Genomic DNA, 12,273 nt, shown 5'->3' on the forward strand with positions numbered 1-12,273 from the left:
AGCCCTACTGTGACTGGCCTCCTTTTTAGTCTCTTTCACACTGCCTTTGTCTATCTTTGTCTCTCTTTCTCTTGCATTCATACTCACGCACACAAACCAGTATTTTTATTTTTTTATCTGTTCCCAGGGTGCTTGGTGTCCCTGCATAGGGGAGTGTTTACAGGATGTTATCTGTGTCAGCGCTGGTCTCTCATCCCTCTGAGTGGGTTATTTTATGGAATGCTGGAACAGGATAGAGGAGTTGCAAAGGGGGAGTGACAAGAGCCTAGACAGAGAGAGAGAGAGAGGGAGAGAGAGAGAGAGAGAGAGAGAGAGAGAGAGAGAGAGAGAGAGAGAGAGAGAGACTATATATATATCCTAAGGAGGCTGGTGCTCACAGGCACAGCTGGACTACTGGATAACTGGACTGCAGCCCATTGGACATTTAACTAAAAAGGTGAGTTTTTTCATTCTTTTCTAATTATTTGTTGAGAATCTTCATCATTTATCATTATTTTAAAGAAAGAAAGGAAGGAAGGAAGAGAAACTCATTGCCTATATCCATATAAACATTTACATTTTTCATTTCATGCTCTCAACATTAAATGAAATTTTTAACTGGAATGCCACAGGTAGAGTGAGTCTTTCAGAGGATGTGGGCACTTGAAAAACCACATCCTAAGTGCGACAGAGCCGTTAAGTCTCCGTCGCACTTAGAGGAAAAACCGGAGTTTGATCAAGTGCCTGTGTGGGACTCGCCTTTTTCTTCTCTCTTTCTCTCACCAAAATATGTTTGATGTCAAAGAAGACTTTTTGGTTTAACAAGGGAGGTTATTACCAAGTAATTACCAAGATGTTCAGTAAATACTTACTCCCTGTTTTTGTTTTCCTTCATTAGAATGGAATCTAAATCTGTTATTTAATTCCAAATTAAAATTTTGAAAAGTTAATTTTTGTTGCTTGTCATTTGATTCTCATAGAAATGCACAAAAAAATCTGTTGGTATGTTACCAAATGAAGTAAATCTAATTAGCACAGTGATAGGAAAGGCTGTAAAATGACACCACTGATCTCATCACTGCAGCAGTCACTGTGAGCTGATAAACTGTTGTTACATATAAACTTGTATTTTTGTGGTTTTTTACACAAAAGTAAATCCTCACAAATATTACATCTGGGTGCATTCAATTAAACTGAGGCTGTAATGAGGAGGGAAATGTGGTTGTATCACTGAACAAGTGCACTGGTGGGGGATTTTCTTCTCTCAGTCTTGGGTGTGCCTTTTTCTGAGCTCCAGGGAACTAGAAATTAGTTAGCTCATCTCTTTTGGGTATTTTACATAGAAAAATATAGAATCATCATCGAAGTAAATCCCCTTTTTTACCCATGTTGTGAACATCTGTGTTTGCTTTGGTTCTTGGCTATTGTTAGAGAAGTAAAAATGACATCCCAAAAGGCCAGCACTGCAGTGTTGCACAATATGTCCACGTCATAATTCATGAGTACACATACCATATTTGACATCTGTTCTGTTTTACCATCCATGACTCGTTTGTGTACTTAATTTTTTTTTTTTTTTTTTTTGGACCTATGTCAATGCCACCAGGACTTAAAAACGAGTCCCTGTCATTAACTCGTGCTCTGAGGGCGCGGCCTGAAACTGGATGCCTACATGTGCTGACATGACCTGCTGTTTGCTTTTATTGTAGAGTTTGTTTGTCAGGAACATGTTCTTAGAGAACCTATTCCTGAGACTGCAAACACTCTCCTACACAGGAGCACCATGCATGCTGAGAAAGGATTGAAAAAGACAGAGAGAGACTTTATGTTACTTATATTTGCTAAAATAAAGAAAAAGCTGAGCCATATTTTATCTGAAATGCTAAAAAGTCTCAAATCAATGAACTTCACAAGGGTTTCGTGTTTCTTCTCCTTTCAGGCACCAGCAAAGCCTTTGGAAATCCTTTTAGATTAGTTACTGTGAAACATATAGTTCAAAGATGAACAGTGTGGCAGACTGGCTCGTGAACAACAGGGACAAGATAGAGAAAGGTGTGGAGATCATGGGGCAAGCCTCTGAGGTGCTAGCTGCCACTGTGGGCCAGTTACACCCCGTCTTGGAGGCCGTGTTTGTGGCCTCAGCCGAGCTGCTCAGCAACCCGGACAGCAAAGAGGCTCGCTACTTAACTCAACAATTCGAGATGGTGAACCAGAAACTTGAAGGAATCCAAGATGAGATTGATAAACTTGCCCTGGAGCTGCAGAGGACGTCGATGAACAAGCAAAACTTTGATCGAGAGGCACAGATGATCAGCCAGTATGAGAAGTTTCAGGTCTTTGTCAACGCCAAGCCAAAGTTCAAGGAGAAAAAGATGGAGAAATTCATCAGCCATTATGAGAGCACCGATATGGATTTAAACTTGGATGCCCTCTACAATTCTGTCACTGGGGAGAACACCTCAGGAGACCCTATGCTGGAAACTGTAGTTAATACAGAGCAGAGAAGCAGAAGAGCAGTGGAGGACTTCTGTGCTCGACTGAAGAAGCTTTTTGTGGTTGGCATTATCGCTGTCATGGGTTATGCTGCCCTCAAGGAAGGAGGAGTTGGGGAGGAGATGGTGAAGAAGTGGCAAGGACGAATGGAGGAAGTGGAAAAGCGAATGAAAGCAGCTGTGGATGACTGTACAGAGAACTTTGCCACACAAGCCAAGGTGGACATAGAGCATCTAGTTCAGGAGAACCCGGGCACTGCCGACCAGAACTTCACCAACACCATCTTGGATGCTCTTGCTAAGAAATACGACTGGGTGAACTGGTCCATCAGGGCCTTCAATGACCGGGAGCGCATTTTCTTTTTTAACTGGCTAGCTGGAAAGAAGTACCATGGAAGTGGGGGAGCCAACTGGTTTGACCTTTTGACCAAGAACAAGATCAAGATTGTGGTCTCTTTCTGTGTCAACCCCAAGCCTATTAACAAGAGTCAGATCCAGGAGAAGATTGAGCAGGAGAAGTTGAAGGGGAACATGATGGCAGTTGCTCTGTCTTTGAACAAAAGCTTCCCCAACTGCCTGGTCCATGCTGTCAGCCATTACAAGGCAGTGGTGCAGTCCACCAACTTCCAAGAGGATTGTTACTACTTTGGAAAACACAAACGAGCGTACTTGTGCATTCATCCTGAGTAGGCCAATGAAAAATGTAATGTGTACCTTCTTATTGATGAATTTATGAATGTCTTTATCAGAGACTTGAAAATATCTCCATTCAATATAGAAATGTATTCCTAAATCTTGCCTCTGTTGATGTGTAATCAGCTGGGTTTTGCTATGTGACCCATTGTCTAATGCAACAATTTATATTCTTATATGTGTAGCTTTGAGGTGAGAAAATTCAGAGCCAGATGTGTCCATGCCAGCTTTGTCTTAGCATTAGGGTCGTGAATCTGTTCCCACTGAATATTAGCCTGCTAAGGGTGGATGACTGAGAAATATGTGTTTGTGAGCTTTCAGAGATTTTAAGATTATATGTGAAAATCTACCCTTGGAAAAATGCTGGCTTTGGATGTTCTGAAGATGACATTCGTGACTATCAAAACTGGGTTTGGATGGGATTATTAGTCAGCGACTTGGTTCTGAATAAAAAAAATATTAAAGAGGTGTTCAACAATTAAAAGAATAGTTCTACATTTGGGGGAAATGTGTATATTTGCTTGCTTAGCCTTGGATTTCTATATTAAAAATCGAAAGAGAAATCCGTCCATTCATTTTCTTCTGCTTGTCCCTTGGGCCTACCTCAGCTGTCACAGGTGAGGGCCAAGGTAACATGGATCACCGCTATATCAGACAGAGATATATTCATGCTGAGAACCACTTAGAGTCACAATTATGGAAGGAAGCCAAAGCACTCATGAAGGCTTTAAGAATGATTTAAGTTCACATTAGAGCAGTAGAGCTCGTCTAATCTCAACAAAACAATCAAACAAACAAAAAATAACCACTTAAAAAAATTCAGGTGCCCTGTTATAAAAAGATAAGATAACCTTTGTTAGTCATACAGGTGGAATTTTTTTTGTTTTGTGTGTGCACAAATGACTAATACTGTGGTAGATAGTGCCATTAATATTACCCACTCTCCAAATAAAAGCCTATTTAAAAAAAAAATCAAATATTTTGCTGTGTTTGGTGCTGTGTGGGAAACCTTTCACATACGATTAATGTTTTACTTTCATCCATAATAAACTAAAATTACGGATATTTTGTCATCCTTTGTTATCGTCGTTACTCTCTTATTTAAAGGGTCGTGTTGCGTTCAAACGAACTCAGTCAGATTAGCTCTTTAACGGTTATAATGCTGTAATAACATGCCTTTGTTTATTAGATGGGTGGAGGCCGATCTGTATACAATATCAACTACAGACTATTATGCTCACAACTGATTTTCCCTCCACCACCCAGGATTTTTTCTTTTTTCTTGTACTTCTTCTGGGTTTGACTGGGTGTGTCTGCTCTCTGTAACATGAGAGCCACATGACCAATAGGAAGGCAAACAGTCTGGAAGTTAGAGTTCTTCCGCAAACTTTATGAGGTGAGTCCGTTTCTCTTGAAAATGTTTCATAGTGGACAGGCACATTTTAACTGCGTGTGAGCAGAGACATTATAAGGGTCCTGTGGCGGTAGTGTTAGTGCTGATGAGTGGAGGATCGATTCAGCTTAATCGACTTCATGCCACTCTCGTTACATAATCGAGCTGTTTTTTTTAAACCCGCTTTTTGTTCACTGCTGTTAAAAGTCCTCGTATATTTTGTTAACGCGGGTTGTTTTAATAAAGCGGAGTGGGTGATTAGACGAATCTGCAAAATTTAATGCAGTTCAGGCAAAACTTTTATGGGCGTTGGTTGCCAGATCTGGTGCCACCGCTTTACTTTTTCCAGGAAGTGCTTGTTTTTTTAATCCACTGACGCGGCTGCGCTGTAACGCAAACCTAATCTGTGGTGTGAAGCTGCTGTGTTTGTTTGTTTCTCTGCCCATCAGATGTAAAACGATACAATTACAACCCTCGCGCGCGGACTGATCGATACTTCATCCATTAAGAGAGCGCATTTAACAGAGCGTTAAGTTTTTTCCCTGCTCAGTGGTCAGACTGAGTGGTCAGCTGTCAGATGGAGGGTTTGTTCTACTGTCCAGATGAAGCTGGCACTAAAGTCAGTGCAGATAGCGCATGCGCGTTGTGCGTTTCTTGCCACTGCACAGATCCTCATATAAATTTGCCATTGGCATATCACAGTGTTTAAATTCTGCACAGTAATAATAGATGAGAAGAAAACCGTCACCCTGGCTGATATTTTTATTATATTGCTCTTTGAGACCGTATCAACGCATAAGCAGCATATTATTGGTCAGTTCAGTCCTGAGCTGACAGAGCCAAAGCTTACGCCTCTCCAGTGGGTCACACACAACTGAAAGGTCATCATAGTATTAATGTAATACAAAAAAGATAAAGACACTTTTATAATGTTTGCTGATTTGTAGAATATACTGTATTTACCCTCCTCTTTGGTCTTTGAGTACTTAAAAAGGAAAATTCATGTTTGTATAACTGTGAACAACTTAAAGATACCTGAAATGTAACTAAATAACCCAAAAATCACAGAAATCATTTTGCATTTTCTTTAGATTTTTAGTGTAAACGCTTGATCTGAAAAGCCCTGGAGTTAGAAAATATACTGGTCAAATAGGAGCAGCAGAAGAATGACTAAAACAGCATCTAAATGGCAGTACACAGATTGCGGTGTGCATCTCTGTTATGTGAGCCGCAGCAGCTCTTTGTCTATGAAAATGTGATTTCTTTAAGCACTTTTATGTTTGAAGCATCTGCGTGGAGGTGTTTCATGCACTCAGACTGCAGTTACAAAACCCACGAGACCCCGAGAAGTAGCGAAACCGAGAGATAACATCAGTGGAAACATTTTTTATGCTTAAATCAAATGAGATGCAGTAACTGGAAATGCTCTAAAGCCCTGCTGGAATTTCCTACTTTGCTGTTTTTCTTAATTTTTAGAACAAAATTGCACAAATATAACATCCTACATATGTTATATTTGAGAAACAGCCAAGTGAACAGCCTTCCCGTTTCCTCTTTGCTTTCTGGGTTGCTGAACATATCATATCCTTTATATCACTTTTTTTGTTGAAGAGGTTTGTGTTTGTTTATTCACAGGTGTGACACTTTGAGGATAGAGTTCTTGTGGAGAGTTAGATGAAATTAATCATATTTCTCCATAAATATAAAGCAACTGATTAGCTTAGTTTGTCATAAAGACTGGTAAACAACATGTCTGGCCCTTTCCCAAAGAATTCTTGGCCGGGAGCAGTGACTTTGACTCCAGGCCAAAATGTAGCCAATAAAACATAGCTAAACCCCAAATTCTTTTGCGTTTAAGTTTTTGTATAAATTAATCAAACAAGATGAACATTTACTGGGCACTTTATTAAGTACAAGTGTAAAAATCTAATGCAATCCAGTGCAACAGCTTTCCCCTCAAATAAAGATTGAATGTGTTCAGTATTTGCTGACATTGTCAAAAAGGCAATATGTCTTTTTTTATATATTACTTAGGTTATAGTCAGAGATGATTACATCTAAGTTTCTTTCATTTCCACCACCCGTTGTGCTGGTTATAACGTTGTTTTATTGTGAGAGGATAGCTTCTTATCTGCATCCTGCCAAGAAAAACGTAGGTGTGTTTTCAAAAAAGGCCAAACTATTCCTTTAATCTGTGGTCAGATTTGCTAAATTCTGATCACCTGTCTAGACATCCTTCGTGCTGGTGTCTGATAGCTGCAGAGGTGTGAGATGCATCAGCCTGAGAAATGGTGCTGTCTACTGCAGTTTAGCCACATAACCCCCCCTGGGACAGACTTGACCTCAGCAGAAAGATAAATGAGCCTACAGATTATTTTCCATTGTCTTGTTGCTGTGGTAACTTGCTGAGTTTCACTGGAAAACGCACCCTCGCCCAGCAAGTTTAACCTCTTTACGCTTAATCACTTCCCACGCCTGCTGCTCTGATATCGACTGAGGAGAAACAGCACTGCTGCTTCTCACTCAGCTCCAAATGAAACACACCATGTGAACAAGACCAGAAAGCTGAACTGAAGAGTGTGACGGCAGATTCTTTACCGAGAGCTGCAAAATAAACAGTCACAGTGGACTGTTTTTTTTCCACACAAATGAAAGTTTCTCCCAAAATTGCACATTTCCAGATTTGCACCAAGGACATGTCTGAACATGCCCAGGAAATCAGTTAGTGTTGCTCATGCTGTGAGTCCTGGAATTTGGAAATGTTCAGACTAAGACTTTCCAAGTTCAACAGGGATCCGGTTTTTAGGCTGAAATGAAGGGAAAACTTTTTCCCCCTGCATATCAATAAATGCACAGCATGCTTTAATTTGTGGAAGGGTTATTGCCATCTTGAATTTAACCCTTGATTTTACTTGCTTGATTAGCTTTAGGAAAAGTTCACTGCTTCGACAACGTTAGTCCTGCATGTAGAAAAGTGAAGCCCATCCAATATATGAGACTAAAGGATTCTTTACAAGCCCTCATATGTCTGTCATGACCTGTTTCACTTCTATAAACCCAGAGCATCGAGCACACACACCTTATGTGTGTCGGTTAGCAGCTTTGGTGCTATGGCCATTTTTAACGCTTTGGAAATGACAGACTTTCACTACTCAAAGTGAAGCTTTCAGAAATATCACACCGTCTTCCTTTCGTTCAGCTTTTATGGGAACTGATCTGTTGCCAGAAGCTCATGAACTGTCCTGACTTCACGTGTTACACTTTTAGAGACTTCCTGATAATTTTGGCCTTGAGTTTTCAGTTTTTCCAGACATGTTTTCAGTCTTTATGTTAAGCTAAGTTGCTGGCTACAGCTTCAGTATAATGTTGAATCTATTTTATAATTTAACCCTTTGCAAAAAAGGCAACAAAATAATGGATTTCAAACTCTTTCGGCATTTAATTTTACTTTTAACTTGGAAAACAGCCCATTGAACAGTGTGACTTAAAGAGGAGATAGTTGCATTTAACAGTCCAAGTACATAATTTAGTTCCACATGCTTTTATTCTCTGCAAGTTTGCCATGGTAAGCATGTGAGCTCTGTGTTTCTCCGTTAGGCTTGGCTTGGCGTGGCTTGAAACCAGTCAGTGCTCCTCCATGTTGTCTTTGCATAATAGTCACTCTGTTGAGGAATAGCTGTTTAAGTTGAATGTAAATGTAAATGTTGAGCAGGTACATTTTACCTCCCAGCGGTTAACATATGAATAACATGCAGCAGTTCAGCCCATACCAGTCCTCCGTCATTACTGAACTCTCTTGGCATTGTTGAGTCATTGCTCTTTGGGTGTGACTAGCAGCCAGCACTGAAGCTCACTTGGCTGTTTCTCTCTTTCCTTATCAGTGTTTGCTGCGTAGTAAGAAGCACAAGGCCTACAGTCTACAGTCCAACAACACTGGAACAGAGCTGTAAGTAGAGTTAGAAGACCAAAAACCGACCCCTCAATCTCTGTTTTACTTTGACTGTTGTTAATATTACAAGAGGATCAGTTCTGACTGTTTCTAAGAATGTGATTGTTTTTCTTCGGTCTGAGACAGACGTCAGCAAAGATGGCAAATCCACTACAGAAGCTTGTGTCTGAGAAAAAGGACATGGTGGAGACAGTGATGGAAGTGTTTGAGCAAGGAGCTGAAGTGGTGGCCAGCATCGCCGGTGACCTCTTCCCCGTCTTCTCCATCGCAGCCCCGATTGTCAAGCTGGCTCTGGACAACGTGGAGAGCAAAGAGGCCGCATTCATGAAGGAGCAGTTTCAGAAGGTCAGAGATCGGCTGGATGTAGTGTCTGAGGAGCTTCAGCGGATCAACGAGGAGATCAAGAAGAGCGGAGTGGATTCTACGTACTTCCCCGTTGAGGAAAACATTACTAATCAGTTCAGGAAGTACATGGACATCCTCAACGCCAAACCTAAGTTCCGGGAAGTGAAGAAGAAGCTCTTCCTGGAGCATTTCGCCAAGACCGGAGGCGACAAAAATATTAACACCCTATACAACGTTGTGATGGGAGAAAGTTTCTCTGGGGAACCTTTGCTCGAGATCATCCTTAACTATGAGGAGAAAAATCGCCGGGTGATGGAAGACTTTTGCGCCCGTCTGAAGAAGCTCTTCTGCATTGCGCTCATTGCACTGCTGGGCCACGCTGCTCTGAAAGGATATGACGAGGAGGACGATCTTCTGAAAGAGTGGGGTGAGAAGATGAAGGCTGTCCAGGGTAAAATGAACGCTGTCATTGAAGACTGCATCGTCAGCTTCCCTAAACAAGCTGAAGAAGACTCCCGACGACTGGTGAGAGATCAGCAAGATTTAACCAACCAACAGCTAGCTGATGCTATGGTAGAGAAGCTAAAGAAGAAGTATGACTGGGTGGGCTGGTCTGTGCGTATATTTAAATCTCCTTCAGGCCTGTTTGTCAACAAGAGGGATTTCCAATGCGCAACGGGAAAGAACCGCTTCCAAGTGCCTTCATCGGATGAGAAACTGAACGTATGGGTGTCCTACAGCTCCTCGCCTGAGCCTGTGGACAAGAGCCACATCCAACAGCTGATCCAGTCTCAGAAGAAACTCACAGTGGTTGGGGTCGCTGAGTTCCTGTTCGAGAAGTTACCCGGCGACTGTGTGGTTCACACAATCAAATCCACCAAAGACCTGGCCTGCTCGTGGAGCTTCGAAGATGAACTTCACTACTGGGAGGAGCACAAAAACTTCTACGTCTGTGTTCACTCAGCTTGATGTTTTAGACACTGAACAAAACTCCAAAAGTCGCTCATTCTGTGTTTGTGTTTGTTTGTGTACCACATCATCATTTCTGCACAGATAATTGGTGCACCTTCATCTTTAACCTTCATCTTGGTTGCTCCTCTGGGCAGTTATTTTGAAGCCCTTATCTAAATGAATGGGTACAAAGCCAGATTATTTACTTCAGTGGTCATTAGAAGATAAAAAGACGTTTCTTTCAAAAGAACGGTTAAAGTGATTTGTTCTCAGCAGTTATGCTTCTACTAATGAAAAGTTTGATAATGTTACAACTCATTTAATTGCTCAGTCTGGAGTGACGACACAATCAGTCGCTGTTCATCTCACCAGCACACGGAACAGACATTTTGCATATATAAAAGGAGAAGACATGTTTAAACAGTTACAGTGGTCATGAATATGGCTAATATGTTTCCCAGGTGTTGATTAGGGTCAAAACATCTGCAGTCTTTGCCATTAAGGAATTTCATAGACTTTCATAGGTTTGTATTCACGATTCTTGTAGTACCAGTGTCTGATATTATACAGTATATGCCTTCCCAAACTGCACTTCCACAATCATTTTTTTATGCTGAAATGTTCTTTTTTCTGACATTTATCCACAAGAAGTTCACATAAACTAGACTGGAGAAAAGGCACAAAGAATTGTGAAAACAAAAATACAGAGAAATGAAACAGCAAACATGGTGGTTGATCCACGGCTGAAATGTAGTGGAGCGTGATGTTCCACAGTTCAGGTTCATGATTGTGCTTAAATTGTGTTGTGGGAGGCATATTTTTTTGTTATCTAGTAAAGCTATAGGTAAGTGTGCCATTTTCCTTTTTTTCCTGCTAACTCCAAGCATAACGATAATAAGTGTGGTATATGTGTCACCTAAAAAAGCTAAAAAGTTTTTTAAACATTATTTTGGGACAAAATTCCCAAACTCAGGAAGCATTTTCTTGCTTTCCCTTGACCACAGAAATGAATCCTGAGGCTGTCATCCTGTTCAGAGAGAAAGGTTTCAAAATAGCCCAAATGTGCCTGAAGGCGTTGCTAAGGTGGCTGCAGAGTAGTAAGACTTTTTCCAGCGTTGACCAAACACAACTGAGCTTTGTTTCTTTCTCAAGACAGATACAAGTGCTCACCTCTTGGCTTACTTTGCATTAGTGTAAATTGTATCATTTTTTATGAAAGTTGTGGGTTTGAAAATTTTTACAGAAACTTTGCCAGGAGCTAATCAGCTAATATTTTCCACTGTTATGAAATTTGGGAGGACGTGGGACTTTGTTGTTACGGTTCATCTGTCACAGAGAGATTGTGCTGGTGCTGATAAGTGCTGACGTCGCCCTGTTGAGGACATCTACACCAAAGCATTTGAGAGAAAATGATTCCAGGCAGAGAGACTGAAATGGAAACTATTCTTGTTCTCAGTTGGTGAAATAATACGGTAATAAATGTCTTCACTTGAAGCTGTACAGCACACAGCACAAGAGCTCACAAAAGAAAAGGGCTCAGTTTTTATCCACACACCCTGTTACTGACATGCTGAGGTGCTGTTTTGTTTACAGACAGGTGCCTAAAATATTCTTGTGTCACAATTTTGCCTGTGAGGTTGTGCAACATAAACTGGAAGTTTGAACGTACTCAAAACCCAACCTTCACTTTGTTGAGGGTATAAACAGTTTTGGTTTTTTTTTTTGTGAGATCAATCTTGGGTTTGGGATATGAAATTAATAGATTTTTATTTAGATTTTAATACATAAATTGTATAATCTGACCACTATATGGACTCTACTTTATAAGGACAGTAGCAGCTGCTCATAGTTTTCCACACCACTATAACCAATCTGTGTTTCTTCTGTTTCTTTATTATTTTATGTTATTATATAAGTCTAATAAATTCTACTAATTATCAATAAAATTGTATGCAACACCGATTTGAATATAAAAATGATTGACAGAAAATTCTTATGTTGCACATCTGTGTCATATTATTTCCATACAGTGTTTTGAGGAAATTAGTGTCTCAGATCAAATTTTATGCACAAAAAGCACTGAATGTAATAAAGCTTCCAAGTAAACATAATCATGCATCTTTTCTTTGTTTATCTGAATTAATTTCTTGCAGTTGCAGTTTGCGTGTTCGTTATAAGATCCAAACTGTTTCTAACTGGAAAATGTTTTAATCTGGGATCGTTTTGGCTAATTAGTGTTAAGTTCTACAAAATAATTCAAGACCTGATTTACTACTAAAACAAAAAACATTATTTATTGACTCCAATGTTGTCAAGACATTTATTCATCAGAATATGTGTCTGTTACTCAAACTTTCTATATTTTTATTGAATACTTTGCTGATTCTTGAGGGTGAAATCTCACTCAAAATCTCAATTAAAAAGTCAGCATCAGCAGCAGAGTGGCTCCAGCTGACACTGGTACTTCAGCG

General features: G+C 40.3%; 2 protein-coding genes across 3 annotated transcripts; both read left to right on the forward strand.

Annotated features, from left to right (window-relative positions):
• Nucleotides 1-298: 298 nt before the first annotated feature.
• rpz5 (rapunzel 5) lies at nucleotides 299-4,243 on the forward strand. Its single transcript, XM_086312416.1, has 2 exons — nucleotides 299-436; nucleotides 1,919-4,243. Exon 2 carries the CDS (start codon nucleotides 1,980-1,982, stop codon nucleotides 3,159-3,161), a length of 1,182 nt encoding a protein of 393 aa, XP_086168542.1. The 5' UTR covers nucleotides 299-436; nucleotides 1,919-1,979; the 3' UTR covers nucleotides 3,162-4,243.
• On the forward strand, nucleotides 311-11,913 carry rpz4 (rapunzel 4). Of its 2 annotated transcripts, none has more exons than XM_086312418.1 (3): nucleotides 311-436; nucleotides 8,439-8,503; nucleotides 8,633-11,913. In XM_086312418.1, the coding sequence occupies exon 3, from the start codon at nucleotides 8,645-8,647 to the stop codon at nucleotides 9,818-9,820; it is 1,176 nt and encodes a 391-aa protein (XP_086168544.1). In that variant the 5' UTR covers nucleotides 311-436; nucleotides 8,439-8,503; nucleotides 8,633-8,644; the 3' UTR covers nucleotides 9,821-11,913. The 2 variants fall into 2 exon arrangements, with proteins under 2 accessions (XP_086168544.1, XP_086168543.1); XM_086312417.1 differs by lacking the exon at nucleotides 311-436 and adding an exon at nucleotides 4,359-4,560.
• Nucleotides 11,914-12,273: the final 360 nt, after the last annotated feature.

The sequence above is a fragment of the Aulonocara sp. 'chitande type north' Nkhata Bay genome, linkage group LG11 (assembly GCF_057382095.1).
Source record: "Aulonocara sp. 'chitande type north' Nkhata Bay isolate Kocher_YH1m ecotype deep benthic linkage group LG11, A_spYH_male_GT1.1, whole genome shotgun sequence".
In the NCBI taxonomy this organism is placed as follows: Eukaryota; Metazoa; Chordata; class Actinopteri; order Cichliformes; family Cichlidae; genus Aulonocara; species Aulonocara sp. 'chitande type north' Nkhata Bay.

What these genes read in the sequence shown, in the direction of transcription:
- rpz5 (XM_086312416.1), top strand. Translation starts at nt 1,980, where the DNA reads ATGAACAGTGTGGCAGACTGGCTCGTGAACAACAGGGACAAGATAGAG.
- rpz4 (XM_086312418.1), top strand. Translation starts at nt 8,645, where the DNA reads ATGGCAAATCCACTACAGAAGCTTGTGTCTGAGAAAAAGGACATGGTG.